Genomic DNA, 25240 nt, shown 5'->3' on the forward strand with positions numbered 1-25240 from the left:
AACATTGTTTGTAGTGTGGTGGAAGACGGAGAGGAAATGATAGAGTGAGAGAGGAAAACATTCACCAAGAAAGGAAAGGAAAAAGGAAACATTGTGGTATTTATGATCACGTCTGTAGCGATATTGTTTACATTAACAGTTACTTCAAATGCTTTCATCTGCAGCCAAACAATATTATTACTGCATGTAAAACAGCATAGTGCTGTTAGTCATGTTTTGGACTGTTATTTATTTACATTTACCCTTTTGCCAACTAAAATTTGCGTGTGTATGCACGTCCTTTAAACGTGGGAAAACACATTATAAAATAGGCAATAGAATGCTTTTCTGTTGCCAGCAGGCTAGAGCTGTGTACACGGCTTTGCGGTACACGAGTATGCCTTTCTGGGTTTTTTTTTCAGGTGTGTCCCATTCAAGGCTTGAAAACAGGTTATTTATCAGTAGAACATGCATGAAGGACAGTGAAAATCTTCTTTTTTGTACCTCTTCATTATTGACTCTCCTCCAAAGTTGTTGCAGAATACATTTTGAACAATGTTTGAGTGCTGCTTGGATGGAAACCAAGCGCGTCCACAAGGGTGATGTATTTCCATCACTGCCGAACAAAGCAGATGGGAGCTGGAGCCAATAAATACCCGTGACTACTGCAGAGTCATTTGTGAATGCTGATGGTAACATTTCCCATTAAGAGCAAAAGCCAGATGGAGTAGTCACAGGTATTTATTGGCTCTGGCTCCGTTCACCATTGATAGCAATACAACATCCAGGTGGACGCGCTAATTTTAACCCCTTACCAGTGAGATGCAATGCTGCACCACCACAAAATATAGTCCATCTCTATCATAGCAGCCCTTAAACAATGTTCCTATTTGAAAAAGAGACTGAATTAGAGATGTATTAAAAGAAGAAACCACCATAACATTTTCAGTGTTCCTCCATGCTGCTTTCATGCATGCAACTTTGCCTTAAGTTTTAGCACTGAGTCACACTTTTGAGGATCATTACATTCTCGTGACTAAAAAATGATGTCAAAATCAATTTTTGTTGATGTGTTCAAATAAGTCTTTTAAACTGTATGCCCCGTTGTATTTTTCTTTTTTTTTTTTTGTTTGTTTTTTGTGCTTTGTTCTACTTTAGGTAACCTTGTGTAACATCTTGGCCAAGGGACTACAGATGAAAAATAGCCTTTTGTCTACTTCTGGCATTTTTATACCAATTGTATTTTATTAAGTTGCACTGTCCCTTCTTAAATAAACTAAACTAAACTAAAACTAAGACACTAAAACTAAAAAGAAAGCCTTGCTCGTCTGCTGCAGAGCCATGCACACCGCTCTAGTCTGCTGGCAATGGAAAAGGAGTCTTTAGTTTATTTTAGTGGGTTTTCATGTGTTGAAAATTCCGTGTACACACACTAATTTTGGTGGAATAGGGGTATTTGATGGCAAACATGGTTAACATCAGCATCCTAGCTTTGCCATTGTGAGCATCTTAGCATGCTGATGGTAGCATTTAGCTCACAGCACTGTCTCACAGAGTTGTTAGTGTGGCTGCTGATTCCTTGTCCCATTTAAAATAGGATTATGGTACATAAAACTGATCATTTAAAGTAAATGACCATTAATAATACATTAACACGTGTCCATAGTATGACATTACTAACATTCCTGCATTTTTCCTGTGTTTTCAGAAAAGACCAGCACCTGCTGTCCTCAGTAAACTGTTGGTACCTGATGCTGAACCAGACAAGGCGAGAGAGCCGTGACCATGCCACCCTCAGCGACATCTACACCAACAATGTCATTGTCCGCTTGGCCCAGATCAGCGAGGACATCATCCGTCTGTTCAAGAAGGTCAGTGAGAATATCATCCTCCCCTCTTTGTTTACTCATTCTCTCTTATCACCAGTGCACAAAATGTCACTGAGATGAGTGTTTTTATCTGGTTCTTGTAAACTTTGGGCCTCATTGCCATTCCTTGGTGTTGCCATTAAGTTGAACTTGCAAAGTGCAAGTTGCAGCAGCTAAAATAAAAGCGGCTTCTCTACTTTTTGCCTTCAGTTTGGCCAAAGCAGAGAAACCACTGGTAGCCCAAAGAAGTGTGGTGCTTTGAGCTCTGTCTCAGCACACATGGATTTAGTAGAAGGTGTATGAGTAAAGCGCGGGGAAAAGTAAAGCTGAGAGCCCCTCGCCCAACACCCTGCAGCCCCAACAAGTGTGATCAACGTCTGGCTCACTGTCAGCACATAGCAGAGATGACTGAGGTCTTATCCAAACATCAGAGCCCTGTTTTCACCTTGCAGGCCTTCCTGTAGGTGAGCTGCACTCTGCTTACTAGGCTCCATTCAGATATAACGGTGTGCATGTGTCAGTGTGTGTTTCTACTTGTGTGGATGCCAGGCCAGTGTTTGTCAGAAACTGTGCCAGTGCTGAAAAAGGAGAAACACTCTGTCTTTTTTTAAGTCAGGTGCCCTCAGGTAGCTTTTTCTATATTTGAAAGTATGAATGGATGGCTCTGCTGCTGCTGCTGCTGCTGCTGCTGCTGCTTGCTGGCAGACATACTGGGAGGCAATAAATAATTCATCTAAAACATCATGGAGAAAATTAAAAATGTTAAACTGAAATAAATGGAAGAGCTTTGGATGATTGACTGTTGGACATGACAAGGTGATCAAGGACGAAGAGGACAGCTGTCGACAAAAACTTGATCAAGGGGCTGTTTAGCATATAAATGACAGAGATAATATTACTGATATATTGTGCTTATAATGATGGTAAGTTCCATATGTTATGATGCTGTACATATGGCGATGGCATATGATGCTCTTCTCTTCTGTTTCCATGACTCTCAATATAAAGAAATTGCATATTAATACATTAGATGCAACTGTGCTGCTTTTGCCTTCCATAGAAGGAAGATTTTAACAATGTATACCAACAGGCGTTTCTATAAGGGCTCTTACAATAGGACCCGCCACAGCTCTTACACTGTGTTGCATCACAGTCGTTCGCTCGCTGCTTGAACCCTCCCTGCTCTCCCTGAGCCTCTGCAGTACATGCTGCAGTCTGTCTCATTTCAGAGCCACTGATGCATACAGATGCCATTCACCAGCTGCCGGAGCCCTCTGAGGATATTCCCCATTTATCACACTCAGTCCGATGCTTGTTTGAGTAGGACTTAACGCCTGCACTCCAGATACAAACACAGTAAAAACAACAAATCCCTCCTGTATTACTGAGGTTATCATGTTTTGTCTCTTCTGGGTTCATTTCAGTTTAGTGAAGAACTGTTGGAGCAAGATTTGGTTTTATGAGTTTTTCCCCTCTTTGATGATTAGTTAAGTTTCTGACTCACAGTAGCAAGTTTTTTCAAGCACAGTTATTATAGCTGGGCAGGGTGCGGACAAACATGTTAACTTCAGGGTAGGTGTGGTTTTAAAAATGTGTGTGTGTGTGTGTGTGTGTGTGTGTGTGTGTGTGTGCGTTGCAACAATATTTGCCGTGTTGCTGTTCAGTTAGTCATTGTCTTTCAGCACAGCTCCTCCTTGTTGTATTGATCTGACTGAAATAGTGATTCATATCTGAATGGAACATCGTGCATCTTGCTGTGTCACGATGATGCACTCTTTTGGGTGGACCAGAATTAGTCAGCTGTTGACATACGTAAAAGGAGTGTCTGATTGCCATTTTTAAAAGCACATGACACACTGCATACTTTGGTATGCAGCATGTGAAGCCTCGGCTATTGATAGCTGCGCACCAACAGCCCGCCCATGTAACCTAATTAGCTGCTTACATCAATCTCTAATGACAAGTGTCACTGTTTCATTTATGAACATGGCCCTACTTTTATCGACCTTTTTTTTTTTTTTTTTGCTGTCCATCACCTGCAAAGACCCTAAAGAAATCAAATGTCTTGCTCAGCTTTATTCAGAAGTTTCAGAGGTATACTTTGTTTCTGTTGTGGCTATATTTTTTTACCTCCTGAGACCTGAGCTATTGTTTGGTATGCATTTCTAATTTCTCCTAGCTATTTTGGATTAGTAAGACCTAATAAGTACAACAAACTAAGCATTGTCTTAAAACAGTTAGTAGTTTTGCAGGAAAAAAAAGTCCTCATACGGGGACAATGGGTTTATTTTAACTAGTCAAAAGTGTATAATAAGGTATACAGTAGTTTATTTCAATGTCTGAACACAGTTGTGCTAAAACTGCAATTGCAAACCAATCAACATATGTTTAGTATTTTGAAATCTAAGGATTAGGGGTCACTGTTCAAGTCTAAAATTGTTCAGAATCATTTATTTCAATGCCCCAACATGGCTGTGCAAAGGCAAAATTGCAAATAATGCAACAAATCTAAAAGCCTTATGATTTTTTGGTTCCTTCCTACTCTCTATGAATTTTCTTTGCTCTGTGTGTCTCTCAAGCTCGGACTATCATTTTGTCTGTAGGAACAGTCTGTCACAACTAACTGGCCTGTGTGAAATGCTGCAGTAATACAACTGAGGACAAGATCCAAAGTCCTCAAATGAGCACTTCCTAATTAACAGCATCTTAGCTTGTTATTATTGCTTTAAATTTGCATGCCATGCCAAACTATACAAATGTTACAAGCATAGATCAACAAGTTAGAACTGTAAAATTTGATCAGTTTTGCACCTTGTTCACTTTTGTTTTGGGATCAGCTGTAGACTTATATATGGCTTAGTGTATTGTTCTTTTGCTGCCAGTAGATGTCACAAAAAAAGTGTCCACAAACAACAGGTTTAAGTTAAGCAAGATGAAGTACGGAGTGCAGCAAACCTAAAATGTAATGTCATCATATGAGGATGCAGGGTCGCAGGAGGATAAGGTTTGTGACCTTAATGTGGCTCTACTCCCTGACTTATGGTGCAGTCAGGGACATACAGAGTTCTGTGGGGGACAGGAAATAGCATGGGTAGGGTTGTAAACATAAGATGCAGGCGATTGCATGGCTAGCATGCTAACAACAGCAAGTTTGTTAATTATACAGTGTTATACAACATTTGACTGACAGTAAACTTTGCCATTGCATACATCAAAAACATGAAGCATTATTTTGCCATGCAGTTATGAACTACAATATAAATGGCATTTCCTGAATGAAAAGTCAGCCCCACCCCCTCTCTCAAAATTCATGAAGACGGGAGCCTTGGTTATTGGCTGTCATGCTGTAGCTGTGGAGACACCCTCAGGCAGACAATCAAACAAAAGCCGAACTTTTGTAGGTGTCGGCCCACTAACTCCACTGATGGTGGTGGAATTAACCTAGGCTGCTAGAGCTGGATGTAGAGCTTGGGCACAGGACGCAGCATCATTTCTCTTCATGTATATCCACATTATAATCTTAGGTGAAAAGTCTGATTTACTCTTTATGTTCATAGCTTATAATATGGTCATGTTCTGGCTATACTTTGAGTCAAAACCTACAGTAAATATACACTAAATCACATAGACTAAATCAAGTTAAAATGGAGAACCCACTGTTGTGATATAAATCAAACTTAGCTTTAAGATCCTACCACTACTGTACATGGCAACAATAAAGACAAATTAAGATGATATAAAAGGTTAACTATTCAGGAATGGTTGGTTACTATTTGTTACCACAACATTAAAACTTCCTCCTGACGCTGTTCATACATGGCAAGCTATAGTACTATTGTAGTAATATTACATTACTTGTCTTGGAAAAGCCGATACTTTAGTAAACTAACTGAGCTGACTTCTGGCTCCAACCTGTCCAACAGAAAACAGGCCAGCTTTGTGTCGGTCTTCATCCCCATCCTCTCCTTCAGTGCTTGCTTGCAAAAGCGAAAGTGAAAGCCAACCCCAGAGTCACTCTCATTTTGGAATGATCTTTGTCCACTTGGCATTTTGCCTCGTCATATCTTCTTTTGGCATTGTGTTCTATTTTTGTAGTTTACTCTCAGATGCATGCTGCTTACGGTTTGCAACACAATCACCCAAAAAATGTTGCCTTTATAAGTTTCTGCAAACCAAGAATATGATATATTTGACGTTATTATGTAGCGGATACATTGAAACTTTACATTTCAACAGTGCTGTGGTTAATCTGTGGTTAGGGTTAGGCTTAAAAAACAATTGTTTGTGGTTAGGAAAATAAGTTTTGGCTCAAACTACTCTTTTGGGTGCACAATCCCAGCAGGAAACATGGCGATGTCTCAGTAAAAAAACAACTGCTTTTCAGGCACTATCTCCCGCTGGAAAAATGGTGATAGGTGGCTACAAAACACCCACATTTGGTACCCAAAAAAAGCACTGAAAACACAACAATGACCAGTTTTGTTGTTTGTTGGCCTCAAACTGTGGTCTGCAGCTTGGCAGGTGTCTCGCCTGGGTGACACACCAGCCACCATTCCCTTCACCTCCTGATGCAGAAATGTACAATGCCAACATTTTCTGCTGGCACCTGGTCCCTACAGTCCTGACCTCACCTGTGCGCTGTGCCCAGAAACATCCCAAACACAGCAGTGTAGGAAAAAAATAGGAGAATACCAACAGACAGCAGAGTCACTGCAGATGAATACACCTCACACCCTTCGAGTGGGTTATAAGTGATAATTAAACGGGATTACTTTTGCATGAGTCAGGAAAATCCTGCATAGTATACCTTTAACGTAATGGAAGACTATTTATAGTCACATTTTAGAGAGTCGCTCAACCAGCATCCTATTTGTGATTGTTTTGATGACGGTTTTTGTATCACCCTTTCTCAAACTTAACAACTTTTTATAGTTTTGTGAAGTTAGAGAAGGTGTTGCTTATGTATTTTTTTGGATGTGTCAGACTGTCCTACTGAGACATGCTGCTGCTGTCGGTGCATTTTCTCACCTCAAAGTCTTGAAATAAAGGCTTTATGCCTCTCTCCCACACAAACAGACGCTATTAGTTTCACTCTATCATTTATTTGTCCCTGCAGTCCGGGTGTGTCCCACGTATTTGATCATAAGGCATGCTGTGTAGTGAGATGGCTGTGAAAAAGTGCAGGTGCATGTGTTTTAAAAGCTGGGAGAGGAATTAACTGTGCAGCTTTATGAGGTGTTTGTTGAGTCTCCGACAGTTTCTTCCAAACAAAACATATGAGGGCGGCAGAAAGACATGACTGCTTAAGCAATCTTTTCGTAATTAAAAAGAGATATGAAAGTCAAAATTGGGCTTGTTGTGTCTCTTGATGCATTATTGATTTTTATTTATCTTTTTGCAGAGCACAGTGAAACATCAATAGACTGTTTTTTTTTTGTTTGTCAGAGGATGTCACACATTGCCTTCACTTCTTGGTGCTCCTCACACATGCACACATGCAATTCACAAATGCACACACACACAGGTAATGAATGAGACTGACTTCAGAAGGCACTGCAAAAGTCTAGATGTAAGGTGTGATGTCACGTGCAATAGTCACAGGAAATGTAAATGTGCTTTGCTCACAGTTTTGTCTTTGCTGTTCAACAACCAAGTAGAGAGGTACAGCGAGTGTGTCAAGCAAATTTGCACACAAGACATTCAGAGCCCAACAACACTGTGACTGCCTGTCCAGTGTGCAATAGATTTATGAACCTAATTAGTGATTTTAAATGTAAGAGTAGCGTCCTCCATATTTTCAGTCCTTTCCTAATGTAGTCTGTTTCATGTTTGGCTGCAGGAAGAGCTGGTGAGATGGAGGAAGTGGGGACATGGCTGTGCTTTAAGACTTTTAAACTTTAGAGAACAAAATTTGAATTCAGTTAATCTGAGGTAATAGAGTGTATGTAACAAACAAAAATTAACATTCTCAGTCAGGATGTAAGAGGCTACAGTACTCATTAAACACCATAAGTCCAAACTGCTGGAAGAAGAAAGGACTAAGTGGACAGGGTTTATCTGTTTTGGTGAGCATGTGACGGCCCAGTGTGTAGGATTTAGGGGGATATATTAAGTATAATAAGTATGTATGTATAAGTATGTTTTCTTTAGTGTGCATTCACCTGAAAATCTCAAAATGAATCATTTATATCTACATAGGGAGCCACACTCCTCCACAGAGTCCACCATGTTGCAGCACCATATTTCTACAGTAGCCCAGAGTGGACAAACAAAACACTGGCTGTAGATAGGGCAGAGTTTTCTCATTGGCCCCCGTAGTTAGCAGCCCTTCTCCAACAAGCCAAACTGTGTCAGAAAAACACCAATTTTTAACATGAAACAGCTTTATTCAGTGTTTTTAGCGATTTAAATCACTGGGTCCATTTGTTTCGGCTCCCTGTGAAAACCTCCTGAACCTAAAAAAGGTGAGCACACAGTAGCAGGTGCTGATTTAGCGGCCCGTCTCCAACATGCCTCTCAGCATAAGAGAAACACTTACTTGTAATGCTGAACTGCTTTATTCAGTATTTTTACTGGTTAAAATCCCCCAGTCCTTTTGTTTTGGAGAGGAAGTGACCTCTGCAGATAATATGGCTCCTGGTAAACACCTGAACATTGAACACTGAACACTGCTTGAGGACTGTCTTGATTATATGACGCTCAAGAAAAAACACAGGTGCTCTTAAAGGAAAGGGTCAGCACATGGGAAGAAAAAATTAACTGAAGGAAGTCATGTGTGGAGCAGGAACAAATGCAGTTGAATTAAGTTAGAAAGCCTTTATTCAAAGCAAAACGTTTATAAGCTTGATAGGGGGTGTCACCCAATCCTGATTAATAAGTGAATGCAGGTGGGTGAGAGCAATGGATTACAATGAGAGGCCATTTTGAAGGTGACACGCCTCCACAAGTGCTAAGTAAAAGCTTTTCAGCTTAATCAAAGTGCATTGTTTCTGCTCCACATGAGTGCCCGAAGGTCATTTTTTCTTCCCACTGAGGGAATTTTAAGAGTGAGTTCACGCTTGGCACATAGGAGAAGTTTCAGCTGGTTGCAGTCTGCAGTCCTCACCGCTAAATGCCACTAAATCCTATGAATCATACACACCGCTCCTTCAAGTGTCAGTCACAGATTTTAGAGGCATCATTTTTGGAACTGAAGTGTTGGGACAAGGGGAAATTCTGATCTGACAGAGGTGTTAGATAAAAAGCCAGGGAGCCATTAGAATTCATCCTCTGATGTCCTTGAATATCTGCACCAAACTTGGTGGCGATCCATCCAATAGCTGTCGAGATACTTCAGTATGACTCACCAAAGTCACAGTGTCAGCATAACTGACTGAGTTTGTTCCAACAGGTCGCAGCAAACATTATTTGTTGTCTCACCCCGGTTCTTTCTTCTCGCTGTGTTTCAGAGCAAGGACATTGGGATCCAGATGCACGAGGAGCTGGTGAAGGTGACGAATGAACTCTACACTGTAAGTAATACACTGTGTCGCCTACAGATCGATGCCTCACACCTTATCTCAGCACTGAGCTCATCCACTTATTTTTCCTCGCTCTGTCTTTCTGACATTTTATTTCATGTCCTCTCTCTTTTCTGCTATTTTATTGCCTTGCTTTCTTCTTTGTGCAGTCTAAACTACTTGTCCTTTCCTCTCTTGAGTAAAAGTGACTTTTCTTTGGAAAGATTTTTACCCACTTGTAAAACCAAGTAAAGCAAAGACTAGTCCCACTGTCACAACCATGCTGGCTCTGTTGAAAACTGCACCTGAGGACTAGAGTTAGTTTAACTCTGTCGTTATTATCACACTACTGTTATCAGCCCACCTATGCATATTATACACTCAGCTGCCATTTTAATAAGTACATCTAGCTAAAAAGCAGACAAATGCGACATGAAATAAATCCTACCTTTATCAAAGTTTTAATGTGTGTGTGATACAACGTCAAGGTCATTTTGGAGGATGTAGTTTGTCAGGCTTTATTCTTGTTCACTGTTTGTACTCATGCCTACAAAAAGAGATGCACTCTCATTTGTATATAACCCACGTAATCATGAGCAAGGAAGCTGTGATCACATGACCTATCCTTGGGTTTCATCCCTAAAAATGATGGAAGCAAAAGAGGAAGTAAGGTGAGAAGTCTACCCAAGGGTGGATGGACAGGTCAAACAAACTCAGGACTTTCACCCAGATGATGGGGAATCACTTCCCTTTCATACATTCATTCAGTTTTCATAACTGCTTATCCTGGGGTCACAGGACCGGCAAGGGGGCTGGTGCCCATCCCAGCTGACATTCGGCATGTGAAGCCAAAAATCAAACTTTGAGTTTTGTAAGTTACCTATGTACATCACGTCACGTCCTCACATTATGTGACTATGCCCAGCCATGCCTTTTGTCCTTAACCTAACCTTACCAGTGGGGGCGCTAATTCACAAGATATCATTAATTTATTCATTCATCTCCATAACCGCTTATCCTGTTGAGAGTTGCTGGGAAACTGGAGCCTATCAAAGCAGAGTACACCCTGGACAGGTCACCAGACTATCACAGGGCTGACACATAGAGACAGACAACCATTCACACTCACATTCACACCTACGGACAATTTAGAGTCACCAGTTAACCTGCATGTCTTTGGACTGTGGGAGGAAGCCGAAGTACCCGGCATGCAAACTCTGCACAAAAGGTTCCCTTACCCCGTGTTCGAACTAGAAACTCTCTTGCTGTGAAGCAACAATGCTAAACACTGTACCACTGTGCTGCCACATGAAAAAACGTGCCATATCATACAAGCTGTTGTATGAGGGCATGCTGAATTTTTGATGATGTTGAATTTTTTGAGGAGAAGCTCACAAGAATGTGCTACATAAAATATTAAAAATTGAAGTTGTCTATTATTATTATTATTTTTTTTATTTTATGTTTTTATTATTATTTATTGTATACCTGCTTGGTTATGATGATGATGATGAGTGATGATGAGAAGTGAAGGAAAGAGTGGGTCGGTTGAAAATGATGAAATGGAACACTGCTTTTCTCTCCAAGTCAGAAAGTTTCAAATCACTTTCACATCTGGTGGTTCCTTCAGCTCTGGACCTGTGCAGGAGTCACATCACTGGTTGTCTCTTTGAAATACCTGCCTGCCTCTATACATGACTGTATCATTCATTAGAGTGTGTTTGCATCATGTTTGTAGAGATGTAAAGAACTTTTGAGGAGAAATGATAAGCAGATTACATAATGTGTATCCTGTTTTTTTAACAATGAACTCACTCTTTATTTAAGGCCACCTGCTCCAGTTTAGTTGCTTTGTAGTATCTGATGTCAGCACTTAGTTGTGTGTTTTTTTTATAGTCAGTTTCTGTACTACCACAGTAGATTCTCTTCATCTTTGTTATTGTCATTGATTGTCTTTGTTTTTTGTCTTCTGCTTCATTTTCATTTGCTCGTTGAGAAAAAAGGGTAGTCCATATTGTTCACTTCTCTAAAAAACACATTTTGTTTTCGCTCAGCTTCTGCACAACAGTCCAAATTCCTTTTTTTTTTTTGTTGTTTTTCCTTTGTTTGTCAGCAACCAACTATTGTGCATCCTGCAGCTGCTTCCCATACGTCAAATATATATTTTTTAAAAAGGTGCTGAATGGTTGTATGGATGGATGTTTCCTGCTGTATCTCATAGCCACACTTGCTTGATACAAATTGTTTTATTTATTAGCAGTTATTAAATAACCACAAAGCAACCCAATTTATCCACCTTGCTGTCAAACTTGTGGCAAACCGCGCAATACATAGTTGATGTGCATAGTTTGCCCACATCCACTAACACCACCAAACTAAACTCCTGTTTCCAGGATAACTGAAATACTCGCTTGTGCTTTAGTTTGATCACTTGACCTGCCATTATTTTCTCATGAGTGCCCGATCAGTACTGTGCATGTGCAACTCTCAACAGAGATGAGACTCCTTAGCTACTTCTGTCGTCAGCTCCAGAAAAATATGATTCATTCTTTTTTTTACCACTCCCCCCACTGAACAAGTGAGTTGCTAGGCGTGGCATATTATGTGCCCCAAACAATTGGGCAATACTTAATACTTTCAAATTACCACTATTGTATGTAGGATTTCTTTTTACCTTTTTCTTCACTGTTATATTTTATCTGTTCTTTAATAACTGGTAAGAACCAAGATGTTATTAACGGGATTCCCTGCAGGAAACCCTGCAGACAGATGAACGTATGTTAGGGATTAGGACACGCTGTACTGGAGCTGCACTCTGGGGCGACTTCTTACCGAGGGAGGCTTAGTGCCCAAAAACTGGACAATCTCCAGGCAACTTCAGCAATCTTCTGTCCCCTGGGGTGAATCAGAAGAGATGGCAGAGTGGCCTTATATGACTTATTCATCTGTGCAATGTGACGAGAGTCGAACTACCAAAGGACAGTGCTGGCTACTCTCCCTGATCTTGCCATCTGTACATTTGGATGCTGCAGTGGATCAGTGTTGTGGAGTGGAGCAAGGGATTATCAGAACTGCATGTATGTTTATTACATTCATATGGGACTATGTAACTGGTCAGATATCTTCAAAGACAGACCAGGGTTTCTATACTCTACACTTTATGTCTTTATGTCAATAAATTAAAAGGCAGTTATTGTTTTTAAAGGTTCTTCCGGCCTAATATTTCTAGTTTGGTTTCCAGTGTCAGGGTGTATTTCAGGTTTATTGAAACACATGGAAACATGTCATCATCCCATACCTTTATACTTTTTTACTATATATCTGTTTCACCCATTCTCCCCCTCTCTGGCCGGGGACGATGCTGCATAATAAAACTCAGATGGTCCCTCCTCTCATGCTCCACTTGGTCTCAGCTCCGGTCTGGCTGAAAATTAAAAATCCAAATGTTGACGTATAGCCTTGTTCTTTCCGAATACAAGGATTGTGGGAGTTGTGTGAACCTTCACAGCTAAGGTGGAAAATTGATTAATGCTGTGACAACTAAAATATCACTCCCTATAAAATGAATGATATCATGCTAGACAATAAAACATACATTTTCACACATAGCAATTGTTTTCTCACTCTAGCCATCCATCGCAACGTGACCATAGTTGAAGGAGTGCCCTGTTTCGATACTTCTTCACATGGTTCCCTTCTTTTTCTTCTTTAATGACTTTTGTGCTTATTAATCTTAGCAAAGGGTCTCGGGATGGAATATTATATTTATTGTTGTCATAATGCTGCCATTGTACAGCTCCTCGGGACCAAGTGTAATTAAAAACAAATGAAGCTGACTTGGCATTACTTATATGAAAGGATTTTCCCAGTTGCCATCTTAACCTGTGACAAAGTTTGACAATGCACAGGCAGGCATAGAAGTTATTTCACAAGTAACCCCTCAGGCGGCAGTAACACTGTCTGTTAGAAGAAGAAAAAAAAGCATTGTTTTTCATGAGTGCACCCTTGTTAGTATTTGATTGTACAGAAATAGCTAAATCAATAGCGTGGCCACATGGTGATTGCCTTGTGGTATTTTCTAACAGTTTTCACTGGCTGCCAACAAAACAAATTTTGCTGAAAGAAAACTGTGAAATCCCATTTGGATCGCTGGCTGCTCAGTGAGAGGTAGGACTGTGGGCTGGAGCTATTGTTCAGATATTGTTTTAAGTATGGTGCTGCAGCAGGAGTATTACTGAGAGGGCGGATCCTGTTGTTGTTGTTGTTGTTGTTGTCATTAATAACCAACTTGAAATGGGAAATGGGAGCAAAAGACAGGATGAGTGAAAAGACAGGCACTTCCTGCTTTCAGCAACATAGCTATGTGAAATTCAGTTTTCTTAGCTTTGAACCTGTTTTAATTTCCTGCCGCAGCGATTTAATATCCCCACTGGGATCAATAAAGCTTATCTTATCTTTCCGATCCACCACCTTGTGTCTGATGTCTGCTCTTCACTCTCATACAGGGTTATTCCTTTGTTTAACAGCACCACAATCTCTCTCAGGCCTGTGTTCAGGTTCCATTCATTCACTCATTAACTTGTTCGTAGTTCATTCATTGTTTTCTCAGCAGTGTTTAACAACCTGAACTCACAGATTGTTAGTGCTGACAAGAAATATAAAAATATCACAGATGCTGCATATTTGGGGAAAAAACATCAGCATTGACGTATTAGATTTTTATATTTCAGTTTTCATTTAACAGACATCTAATTTATTTTGCGCATGACTGGTCTATTTTAACCTTCTTAAAAATATCCATAATATTATTTGGTCTATAAAAACTATTTTCATACCTAATCAAGTTGCTCTTGCATCTTACAGGTTTACTATACAGGATTTTTCTTAAAAACAATATATAGACTTGTAGGAGCTAAATCTATTACTTGAAGCTACTGAGATGTCTGACCTGGTCTGACCTGGCTGATGCTCCTGCTTCAGTTTGATGCCATATGCTACCTTTCATTGTGTGTTGCATTCAGTGAAGGATCTGCATGCTTCAGTTGCGGATTAACTGTCCTCTTTATTCGTTCCACCATGAATGAAGATATAATAAATATATTCTTTTTCATTTCCATCAATAAACCAAACCACAACTTACAGTGTGGCAAACAAATCGCTGGCTCCACAGCAGTCAAAAACCCTTTGCCCTTCCAGGTCAAACACCTGACAGCAACAGTGACCTTCCTTATATAGCTGAGCCATGATACCAGCACAGTGACACTTAATGTACACACAGTAAATAACTATTTATGTCTTAGTAGTTAAAGGTATACTATGTAGAATTGTTGGTTACAACTTTTAAACATGCTTGGCAGCTAAAGTGAAGGTAAAAGCTAAGTTACTATCTTTTTAGAAAGGCCTGACCTCACCTGAGTGCTGTGGGAGAACATAGCCATAAACGTCCTCCTGAACACAGATAAGATAAAGAAAATAAGAAAATTCAGGGCAGAGTCTGGTGCGGTGGTTAGCATTGTCGCCTCACAGCAAGAGTATAACTGGTTGTAACCCCAGGCTAAGGGAACCCTACGGTGCGGGATTCTCATGTTCTCCCTGCGTGAGCGTGTTTTTTTTCTGGGTACTCTGGCTTCCTCCCACAGTCCAAAGACATGCAGGTTAGGTTATTTGGTGACTCTAAATTGCCTGTTCAGGATGTACCCTGCCTCTCGCCCAGTGTCAGTCGGGCTCCAGCCCACTGCAACCCCTAACAGGATAAGAGGTTACGGAAAATGAATGAATGTATGAGTCTGTTAGAAAAATCTTGTATAATATATCTTTAAATAACATATGTGTTTTTTTTTTAAAATATTCATACAGACATCATCCCTCTCGATCACCACTAGAAGTGTGTGGCGGTGTATTTATTTGTAGACACTCCACCCTCTGCCTGCAGTTTTTTATCTTCTTCATATTTTTGGGTAGGGAAGTTCCTGGGCACATGTGATGAGTTTGAGGTTGAGACTTTATAAGATGGTAGCAACCAGGTGCCAAACTGTAAGCAGCACACATCCAACAGGAAGCTGCAAAAATGGTGGACACAATGCTGAAAAAAACCAAATATAGAGAGGCAGAACACCAATCGAACAATGCTTCAGTCGGCTTTCACTTCCGCTTACAGTTCTGTTAACAAACAGTGGCTAACCCTGCAAAGTTTACCTTTAATGTACTTTTTTTGCCTAGTTGCTTTCATCCACTGCTACAATAAAGATGACATCATACTTACTTGAGATTTTTTTTATTTCCTCATATTTTATGTCCTCTCCCATGTGTCATCCACCATATCTTAAAGATGAAGTAATGATCCCCAGTCAAATCCCTAAACGTATGTAGAACACAAGTATCTGCATCTCGCCTTCATTATAAAAACCTCTCATTCTCTCACTGCTGGGTTTCTTTCACTGGCTCAGAGACTGCAGGAGTTAAATAGCCCTGGGCTGTCGTCAGATGACTCAACTATATACACACCTCCTGTAGACACAGCTGAAGCTCAGTCTTCCTGCAAATTAGTTTGTGTCTTTAGCTGCAGGTCCTGCAGTCAGATGGTTCAAAGTTGGCTGGAAATGCAGTGCATTTTCACAGGAATCTGAAAGAAACAGTTTGATAGCCTGGGGAGGAATAGAGCGTTAGCCTAGTTTCTCTCTTCCTGGAGTAGCAGCAGCATCGATGTCGAGCTTTGTCACTCCGAGAATACACTCGTGGCTTTTATTCCATGTATTTATTTTACTTTCAGGTGTTTGCCTCGCAGCTTTTTGTCACTCTGTTGTTCTCGTTTTTCCAAGAGTTCCTACACTGCCTGGAGAGGAGTAGTATTTATTCACACAGCACACAGAGGGGAATAAATAGAGCCCTTTCAAGTGGCAGCACTGGTAAATATTACTGTCACAGGGTTGGAGGTCAGTGGAATATCATGGTTGCGAGTGACCCAACGGCAAACATGTGATTTTGATGAGTAGCTCTCCCAAAGATAAAAGAACCCCTGCTGCTTAAGTCCAGCACCAAGTGAGCATTACTTGCTTGATCACAGGAAACACATAAATTACTGTTTATGTTGACTGGGTAACTTCCTGAGGTGTTCGTAGAAAATGCTGAAGACGTTTGAAGATGCAGCTCACATCTGGACGTTCCTTTACGAGGCTGAGCAGTGGGCTTCCAGGAGGAGAGACTCTCTCAATGAGCATCTGGGGCGAGTTTAAGACACAGGATGCTTCTGTCTTGTCTAACGAGGGTTTTCTGTCACTACAGTCTTGTCATCACCATGTTTGACTGGGGCGTGGGGTGTCTGAGTGTCAAAAGTTTGAACGTCTAAGTAGAGATCAAAGAGAAGAGGTAACTGCAGAGAGCACGGAGAACAATGCCGTCACTCTGCTGCACAAAAGAGCTGAATATGAACAAAGTCTGGGGTGATGAGGAATTACTGTAGAAAATGTCAAGGCTGGGAAAGTGACAGTGAAGAGGTTGTGAGGGGGTGAGTTGAGGATTTAACAGCCAAGGCGAAACCACACACAACCCCGGGCACCTGGATTCGCATAAAATATTCCACATGCAGTGACATCTGTGTTACCGCTGCATTGACGCCCAAATTGATCCACCAGGCCACCATGAAACAGCTCAGATCAAACCAGATTTTGGAAGGAAATGACACAGAGGACCTTGAAAAATGTGATATTTCCTTTTCATCTTTTTATTGTTAGTTGCATACTGGAGGGAATGTGGCAATATCAAGACCACAGCAGTGCTATTGTAAGTCAGTGTTCAGGTGTGGGTGGTTGTGAATGGGTAAATAAGCACAAAAGCACAAACATGTCTTTGTGATGTGCTTTTTCAGTTGTTGGCCCACAGTGAAGGTTGTTAAACTATCTTTATCACTTCTCAAGTTGATCCACCTTGAAGTTTCTATTAGTGGTGCCAATGTCAGTTGTCAAACTGAATTAGGGATTGTTTATATGTCCTTTTACAACTCACAGCAATGGGCTCCACTACATATGTAAGGCTGGCTGACCAAAAATACCAATGACAGACAGGAACTCTTGCATCACTGCAGAAAGTATGAGTCTTTTCACTATTTATTATTTTATATGGACTGGAGCTGATGATTTTCTCGATTAATTGTTCAGTTTATAATCTGTAAAAAAAATAAATAAATTAAAAAAAAAACTGCCTTTCACAGTTTCTCAGTGCTTACAGCGATGTCTTCAATTTGCTTCTTCAATCTGAACAACTGTCCAAACCCAAATATATTTAATTTACCGTCATATATGACAAAGACAAGCAGCAAATCCTCACATTTGAGGAGCAGAAACTGGAGAATGTTTGGCATTTTTGCTTTGAAATGAGCAGTCAATCATCAAAATAGTTGCTGTTGATTGACTTAACAATGATCCACCTTATTGTTGCAGCCCTAATTTTATATAAAGCATTCATATAAACCCTTCTCATCTGTTTCAATAGCCCCTTTTACACTGCCAGATTTCCTGCGAATGTTGGGCCGTTTTGCCAGTAAGCTGTGAGCGTTTAGACACACAGAGCCGGATTGATGAGTTGATCCAAGGTGCCCAATTGTCATATTGGTGGAACCCTTTTAATTTAAACAGACCAAGGCTGCCTTCCGCAACGGGAGGGGCTGTTGAAGACTTGTGGGAGGGGCTGTTGAAGACTTGTGGGAGGGGCTGTTGATGATGCCGCATGTGCGAGCCCTGGCGGTGGTAAACAGGAAACAGCTGATAGCAGGAATTAGCGAGCAGCTAGTAGCAAGAGGGAAATGCAAACCTGACAGACAACTGGAGAGAGAAGGAATTGCGCGCCCTCCTTGTCCTTGCAAACGAAGAGGCCGTTAACCATCAGATGATGGGGATGGTTTACGAGAGAATCGCAGAATAACTGACTAGCCGCGGCTTCCCTCCCACGTCACTGCTTACATTATACGCTGAGCTACACATTTTGTTACTTGCTCACGCCCTCCATTGCCCCGAAAAAGGCGCATTCTGTATAAACAAAAATAAGTAGGCAGCATTTTGCCACACTCTCCGATTTTGTTTTTATACTGCCAATGCTGAAAAAAGACTGATTGGGCTTTCCTGCAAATTTGTACAATTCCTATCTAAAAAGGGCTAATGTGACACACCAAGCAACTGTTGCCATTGTATTTTCTCAGTCTGAGGGCTACTGAATGTAGTGTTGTTAAAACCAGGGTAACCCCTGATACGTCACTTTTTCCTAACATCATTAGCATCTTTAAACCTTGTCAATTCAGCCTATCATAAAAATACTGTAAAATGTGATGATAAGCCCCTTCAATCAACAGTGTGTTGAAACCCTGTCATGCTCCTCCTGCAGGTGATGAAAACATACCACATGTACCACACTGAAAGCATCAGCGCAGAGAGCAAGCTGAAGGATGCAGAGAAGCAGGAGGAGAAGCAGTTCAGCAAGTCCGGTGATCTTAACGTGAACCTCCTGCGCCACGAGGACCGCCAGCCGAGACGCGGCTTCGTCAGGAAGATTGAGAAGATGAAAGAGAAGGTGAGTATGAGGGATGGATAGTGTTGTGTTTGTTTACGAGTATATAAAGCGTCATTCATCTTCATGCATGGAGGCTTCTTGCTAAAATATTTTTGTAATAACAATACTTTAAATTTCTTTGTACATTGTGAAAGGGGTCGTTCAGAGTGAGGAGTAAACCTGCAGTTCCTCTGAACTCTACTGAGCTTTGTCGCTCCTTTTAGCCCATTTTTTGGGGAGTTTCAGGTCCACTCTCACCGCGCTCATAACCTCATTATTTGTCACAGCAAGCAGCCATATTGATAAACCCACTGTACACTACCCCCAGCAACAACAGCAGACAAAGTTAGTGACTGGCTAGTGCACACAGTGGTACTTTTAGCAGCCAGAATCAGATACTTCCCTCAGGAGTTCGTAAAGAACAAGACAAAAGGAGAGTGAATATTGGATTTATAGTCTCCAGGGGGCCAGAGATTTGACTCCCAATGAATGATAATGTTTGCCGGATGTTTAAAGTTCACCATATCTACTGAAAAGATGACAATATGTAAGTAATGTTCACAGTTACTGCAGGTTAAGCAGATTCTTTTCAAAGCTGAATAAGGAGGTTTGAGTCTAGCTCTGTAACTGGAAAAGCCAGCTCGATTTGTTGGGTTCACTTAAAGATAGAGTGAGGGAGGGGTAGACCAGCAGCACACAGTAATATAATGCCAGAAGGTCTCAGGAGAGGACTGTAGGTCTGCAGCCAGATCCGCACTGAGCAACAGCAGTACTCCCGGCCAACAACCTGACTCTCTTTCCATCTTATGCAGATTTCTACTTTGTGTAAATTCTTCCATGCGAGCAGTGTAGGGCCGGGGCTCTCTGGAGCACCATGTACTTTAGATGCACCCATGCATTTTTTATTCTGGATCTTCTACTGGAATTTTCTTGATGCAAATGAAACTCCCATTATCTCTCAGGTGCAGGAAATCAAAAGGCTGTCAGGATGACAGCGTGTCTCCCTCCTCAGGCTGGTATCCTCAGAGATGCAGCTTGGCTTGGGAACTGAACACTATTTATAACGGAGCGTGGCAGTGAATGTTTTTCCCTGCTTCTTGTTTCTGAGCTTTTGTCTCATTACTCTGCCTGCAAACAGGTTGGAGGAGGAAGAGGAAGAAATAAAAGTTAATCTCTTTTGCTTGAACCCACTGCTGAAATTTGCATCATAATGGCTTTGTGAAAGTGGAAATAACACGTCCATGTATGGTGAAATGTACAAACAAACTATTCAAATAATGAGCGAAATAACGCTTTAGAATTATGATGCTTTTGTTGTGTGTCAAACGGCAGTAATGCCTTTCTGAGTCGTGTCTGAATCATTGGGTTGCTAAAATGAAAATGCTTTGTCAATACTGTTAAGCGCCAGCTTGTAAAATCAATGTGTTGGGTTTTTGTGTCACTTGCTTTAAACTGTTGTTCTTTTTTTTTATATTCTTTAGCACTAAGTGGATTTGCATGCATTTGTCTGTATTCACACTGGAGATACAGGCCCACAGATAACTTACAATGTTAGCTAAAATACAGTAATTCTTTACAGTGGAAGTGCTGCCTATTTATGCTACACTACAAACAACAGTTGCAGGACAAGGCACTAAACATCTATTCTGCGCTCAGCTCTGCATATTGGGCTTTTTTTCTGAGCGCTGAGAGTTTATAAATGTTTAACTTCGGGTTAAACCCAGCCTTCATCACTGTCACTTTTTATATAGCCATCTAATCCCAGTGGAGGAGTGGCAGGACAAATATTGTACCACAAATACCAACTGTCACATGCTATATGTACAAGTGCTGAGTGACAGCAACAGTGGAAGTGAAATATGTCAGTATACTAGTTATACATTGTTTCCTCTCATGAGCCCACATAGAGCGGCAGGTCCATCCTTTCTCCCTACATGCTTCAACCTTCCGTTAATCCAGTGCAAGTCTACCTTGTGCCATTTTACTTCCACGGATATTCTGTATCATAGCAACCAGAGGCAACCAAAGCATCTCAGCTGCAAAAACACTGTTAGCGCTCCCAGCTGGGCGTTTCGTGAGAAGCGCCTAGCATTTTCAACCAGGAGAAAACACTTCAGTGGACATGGGGACCAAGGTTTCTAATGTGCAGTTTGTATCAATACTTTTAGAACTGGGAACAGAACTCCCTCTGCACAGCTAGCTTCAAGGATCAGGTGCTGGTCGGTCATGTGACCCATGTATATTTAGCACACCTGTGAGTGCTCATGTGATTCTGTTGAGCGACCCTAAGGAGGCCACACAATGTTCGCTTTTACAGTTCATTGTGCAGTGGTTCATGTTGATGATTTTAACTTTTTTTAACTGTATTTTAAAGGAATAGTTTGAAAATTTGGGAAATTTGCTATTTTGCTTTTTTGCTTAGAGTTAGATAGAAAATAGACACCACTTTCATGTATGTACATTAAATATCTAGCTGAGGTCAGCAGCTGGTTAGCATAGTCTAGCATAAAGACTGGAAATGAGGAAACAATTAGCCTGGCTCTGTCCAGAGGTAATAAAATCTGTCTAGTTGTTGTTTTTACACAAATAAGACAAACGAGACACAATGTGTTAATTCATGAACTTAGGGGTGCTGGTTGTTGGATTTTGTTACAGTTAAACAGAGCCAGGCTAGCTGTTTACCCTGTTTCCAGTCTCTATGTTAAGCTAAGCTGAGCTAAGCTAAGCTAACTGGCTACATGCCCAAGCTTCATATTTTCTGTGCAGACTCATTCTTCTCATTTAACTTTGTGCAAGAAAGTGAATAAAATGTCAAAGTGTTCCTTTAATGCTACATTTCACCAGGCCAGTGAAACCTTTATTTCAACACATTTCAAAATTACACAACTTGCTAAAGCCAGAGCTTCTGTAAGTGCTTCTGTGTGAGCGTCGTCCACACTCTGGGGCCTTTGGTACTTAAGTGTTTAGAGACAGAATAATTAATACAAGCCTGGCTGTGGCACTTAACACGTTACTATCTAGAGGCAGCTTCTCTACAGCCTGTTTGCTCAAACTTTTCCCTGCCATCTCTACCTGCCTGACGGTCCCAGAGCCACAGCTGCCTGAGCAAACACTCAAACCCTCCCTACTGCTTGATTTGCCTGCACTGATGGTTTTTCTCTTCATCTGCTGTCTCCTCTCTTCTCCCCAGAGGCAAGCCAAGTACTCCGAGAATAAGCTGAAATGCACAAAAGCCCGGAACGACTATTTGTTGAACCTGGCGGCAACAAATGCAGTTGTGGCAAAATATTACATCCATGACGTCTCTGATATGATTGATGTAAGTATGCACGAGGCACATGTGTTTGTTTACATCTCTCAGCTGGGATTTCTGATGTTGATTTAACTCTGCAGCACTGTCGCTTTTCTCACCATCTGTTCCTGAGTCTCATTCACCCTCAGCCTGTTAGCTGTTTGTTTTCAAGCTGCTTTGTCGGCCCCAATGACTGTATTTGCCATCATTTTTTTTTCATTATTAATTTCTGCACAACAGACTTAACACTGATGTGCTAATGACTGACTGCTGTTGACATGAGTATTACTCTGCAGTCTGCAATATCACACAGCTACAGGAGGATATTTTTGATGGATTATTTTAAGGGAGCTTTGCTGGGACAAACACAGCATGTCCTTGTGTATTATCTGTCTCTAACTGTCACCATGTAAAAAACATTACCCAAGATATGCACTCACTCTCTTTCTATTGTCTATTGTCTCTTTGTGATCCCTGTCTTTATGAATCAGAGCAGAGGAAGCAGCCTTTGTAACTCTGACTATAATATTCCCTTCATAATTACCCAAAGTAATGTCCTGATTTTGATTGTCTAGAAAATCCTACATCCAACACTTGAATATGAAGCACTTGTATTCAAATTATGAACCAGTAGCACTGCTGGGAAGTCTGATTGGCTCTGTTTAAAAGGATGACTTTGTTTAGCGAACCGCTAATGGTTGGAAGTTGATCAAAGTCAGCTGGTGAGCAGAGGCTCTGTTTATGCAGGCATGAATGCGATCAGTGTGGTTGGCACCAGGCTCCCAGCCCCGGGTGACCTGCTACCAGTCACTGTGCAGATGAACACTGAGATGAGGAAGCCTTTATTGACCATTTCAGACAAAAACATTCAACACAGTCTGTATCTGTTTCTTTTAGATATGCACACATACAGTTCACTCTTCAGGGAGGCGAATCTGTCATTAGCCAATTCGTAGTCTGTTTTTCTGTCCACTTCCACTGTTAAACGATGCACACACAAAGCCGGCACAAAGTGGCACCCACTACTGACTGTTTTTTTCCCTTCCAGTAAAGTTTGTTCCTTATTTTCATTGAAGGTTTGAGTTTCAGTCTGTGTTATTTAGATTAGGTAGTTGTGCTAGCTTGTTAGGTCTTTCCAAAATTATATTTAGCATGTCTTTTTTCTTGTAGCCAGTCATTTTGTTGATGAGCACAAACCAAGGTTGATTCATTCCCCTTGAAGTCATACTTTGTTATGAAGGCCTGTGTTGCAGAGTTTTGATAAAAAATGGCAGTGAGTGTGGGCTTTGTGGCTGTCGGTACAAAACAAAAAACTTAAATATTATAGATGAAGATTTCTTACACAAAGGTAAACCTGTCAGCCCTTCAATATGTCTGTGTTTCCCTCTTCTCTCTATGCTAATGACCTGGTTGTCACATTTTTGCTGGAGGCCAGACCACCATACGGCACCACATTAGTCACAGTGATAGATGCACATTTTCCAGGTCAGGCATGATAAGATGTAATTTCAGTGAGACTTCCATAATATACCGAGCATTACATTATTTTAAACTAGAAGGGCACTTGGAGAGCGCCGATCTCTGCCAAGGCCAAATTCCCTGTCTTGCTATGTGGGTTGGTAGCTGGACATACTGAGACCCTGATTCATGGCTATCCCTGCCTCTTTGCTGGGCAGCTTTGGTGGATCCAGTGTCTCCAAATGGAAAGGTCCATGTCGTCCCAAATCCTGCTGAGCTGCAGGGAATGGGATTGTGAGCTTGACTGGTTTGGCTGCCACAAGCGGGGCGGCGGAGGAAAAAAGGGTCCGATTGTCACGTCAGAGTAACTGCTCACCACACATCAAACCAGATGCACGCGCAGCAAGAAGGCAGCTTTGTCAGTCAGCATCAGTGACTTTAAACACTCAAAGTGTAATTCAGAGCAACATGTTGAGTTTATTCTACGCTGCCTAGAACTGATGAATGCTGTGAGAATACAGTAAGACAAGGCTGGTTTTGCATACAATATATCCATCTAGCATAATAAACATAATGCATGCAAAACCAACACTCTAAATAAAAGTGGTGCTGAAAGTACTCAAGTGCAGTTCTTTGTCTTTCATAATTAAAGGGGAACCTGTTTACTGTAGGTGCTATATAGCACCCCCGTTTTGTAAAGGTACTTTACAGTGCCTTTGTCAAATAGTGGAACCATTAGTTTGCCATACAGCACTATACTGTTTTTACATTTTTGAACCTGGGGACCTTTTAGGCACAATTTGGACATGTTCACTGTGGGGTGTATTCACTTATGTTGCCAGCTGTTTAGATGTTGATGGCTGTGTTTTGAGTAATTTTCAGAGGAAGGTAAATCTATACTACTATACAAGCTGTACACTGACTACTTTAAGTTACATCCAAGTGTAATTTCTATAGTGTTGTCTCATGACAAGATAGAATGAAATATTTGCAAAAATGGGAGAGGTGTACTCACTTATGTGAGATACTGTAAATGCAGCCTATGTAACCATGAACATATTTAGAATAAAATGACTGGCATGTGGAATAAATGGAAAATATTTGCAAATATTAATGTGCAGCATATATGCACCCACAATATGTTTACATGAATTTAATTTTGTAATGTACTGTCATGTCCTTTTTGTGGAGAAAATTGACCAAGTGTCCACTGCAAGAGACATGTTATTAAAAAATATAAAAATAACATTTTTTAAGAAACAGATCTTTGTGATTTGTCTCTTACGTCCAATTTACATAAATTACGGTAAAAAAAAATCTAATATTAAAATCTTTTTTTCTGCGGGTCTCAGGAGGATATGCATCTTCAGTATGTTTGCACAGCTCTAACGAGAAAGATGAGAGTATAAAAAACAAAGTGGTCAACAGTATTTGGATTAAAGAGTGTGTCTAATCTTCCCTCCCCGATCATCTGCTTCCTTCAGGCTGCTGCTGCCGCTGCCGCTGCAGATATGAATGTGTTCTCAGTTTGCTTGTTTAAAAAGGAGCTAATTTGCTCCCTTTAGTCTTGTGTGTATTGAACCACTTTGACTGAGTTGTGCAATGAG

The 25240-nt window shown here is 40.9% G+C and overlaps 1 protein-coding gene across 2 annotated transcripts in view; it reads left to right on the forward strand.

Moving 5' to 3' along the window:
- The window catches only part of srgap3 (SLIT-ROBO Rho GTPase activating protein 3), an 83878-nt gene that overhangs the window by 35171 nt on the left and 23467 nt on the right, over positions 1-25240 (forward strand). For both annotated transcript variants that reach the window (XM_049579297.1, XM_049579307.1), the window contains exons 3-6: positions 1688-1850; positions 9296-9358; positions 18719-18904; positions 22074-22202. In XM_049579297.1, coding sequence (XP_049435254.1) covers positions 1688-1850; positions 9296-9358; positions 18719-18904; positions 22074-22202 — 541 coding nt within the window. The remainder of the gene's footprint in view (positions 1-1687; positions 1851-9295; positions 9359-18718; positions 18905-22073; positions 22203-25240) is intronic.

Source organism: Epinephelus fuscoguttatus, linkage group LG1 (genome assembly GCF_011397635.1).
Source record: "Epinephelus fuscoguttatus linkage group LG1, E.fuscoguttatus.final_Chr_v1".
Lineage (NCBI taxonomy): Eukaryota > Metazoa > Chordata > Actinopteri > Perciformes > Serranidae > Epinephelus > Epinephelus fuscoguttatus.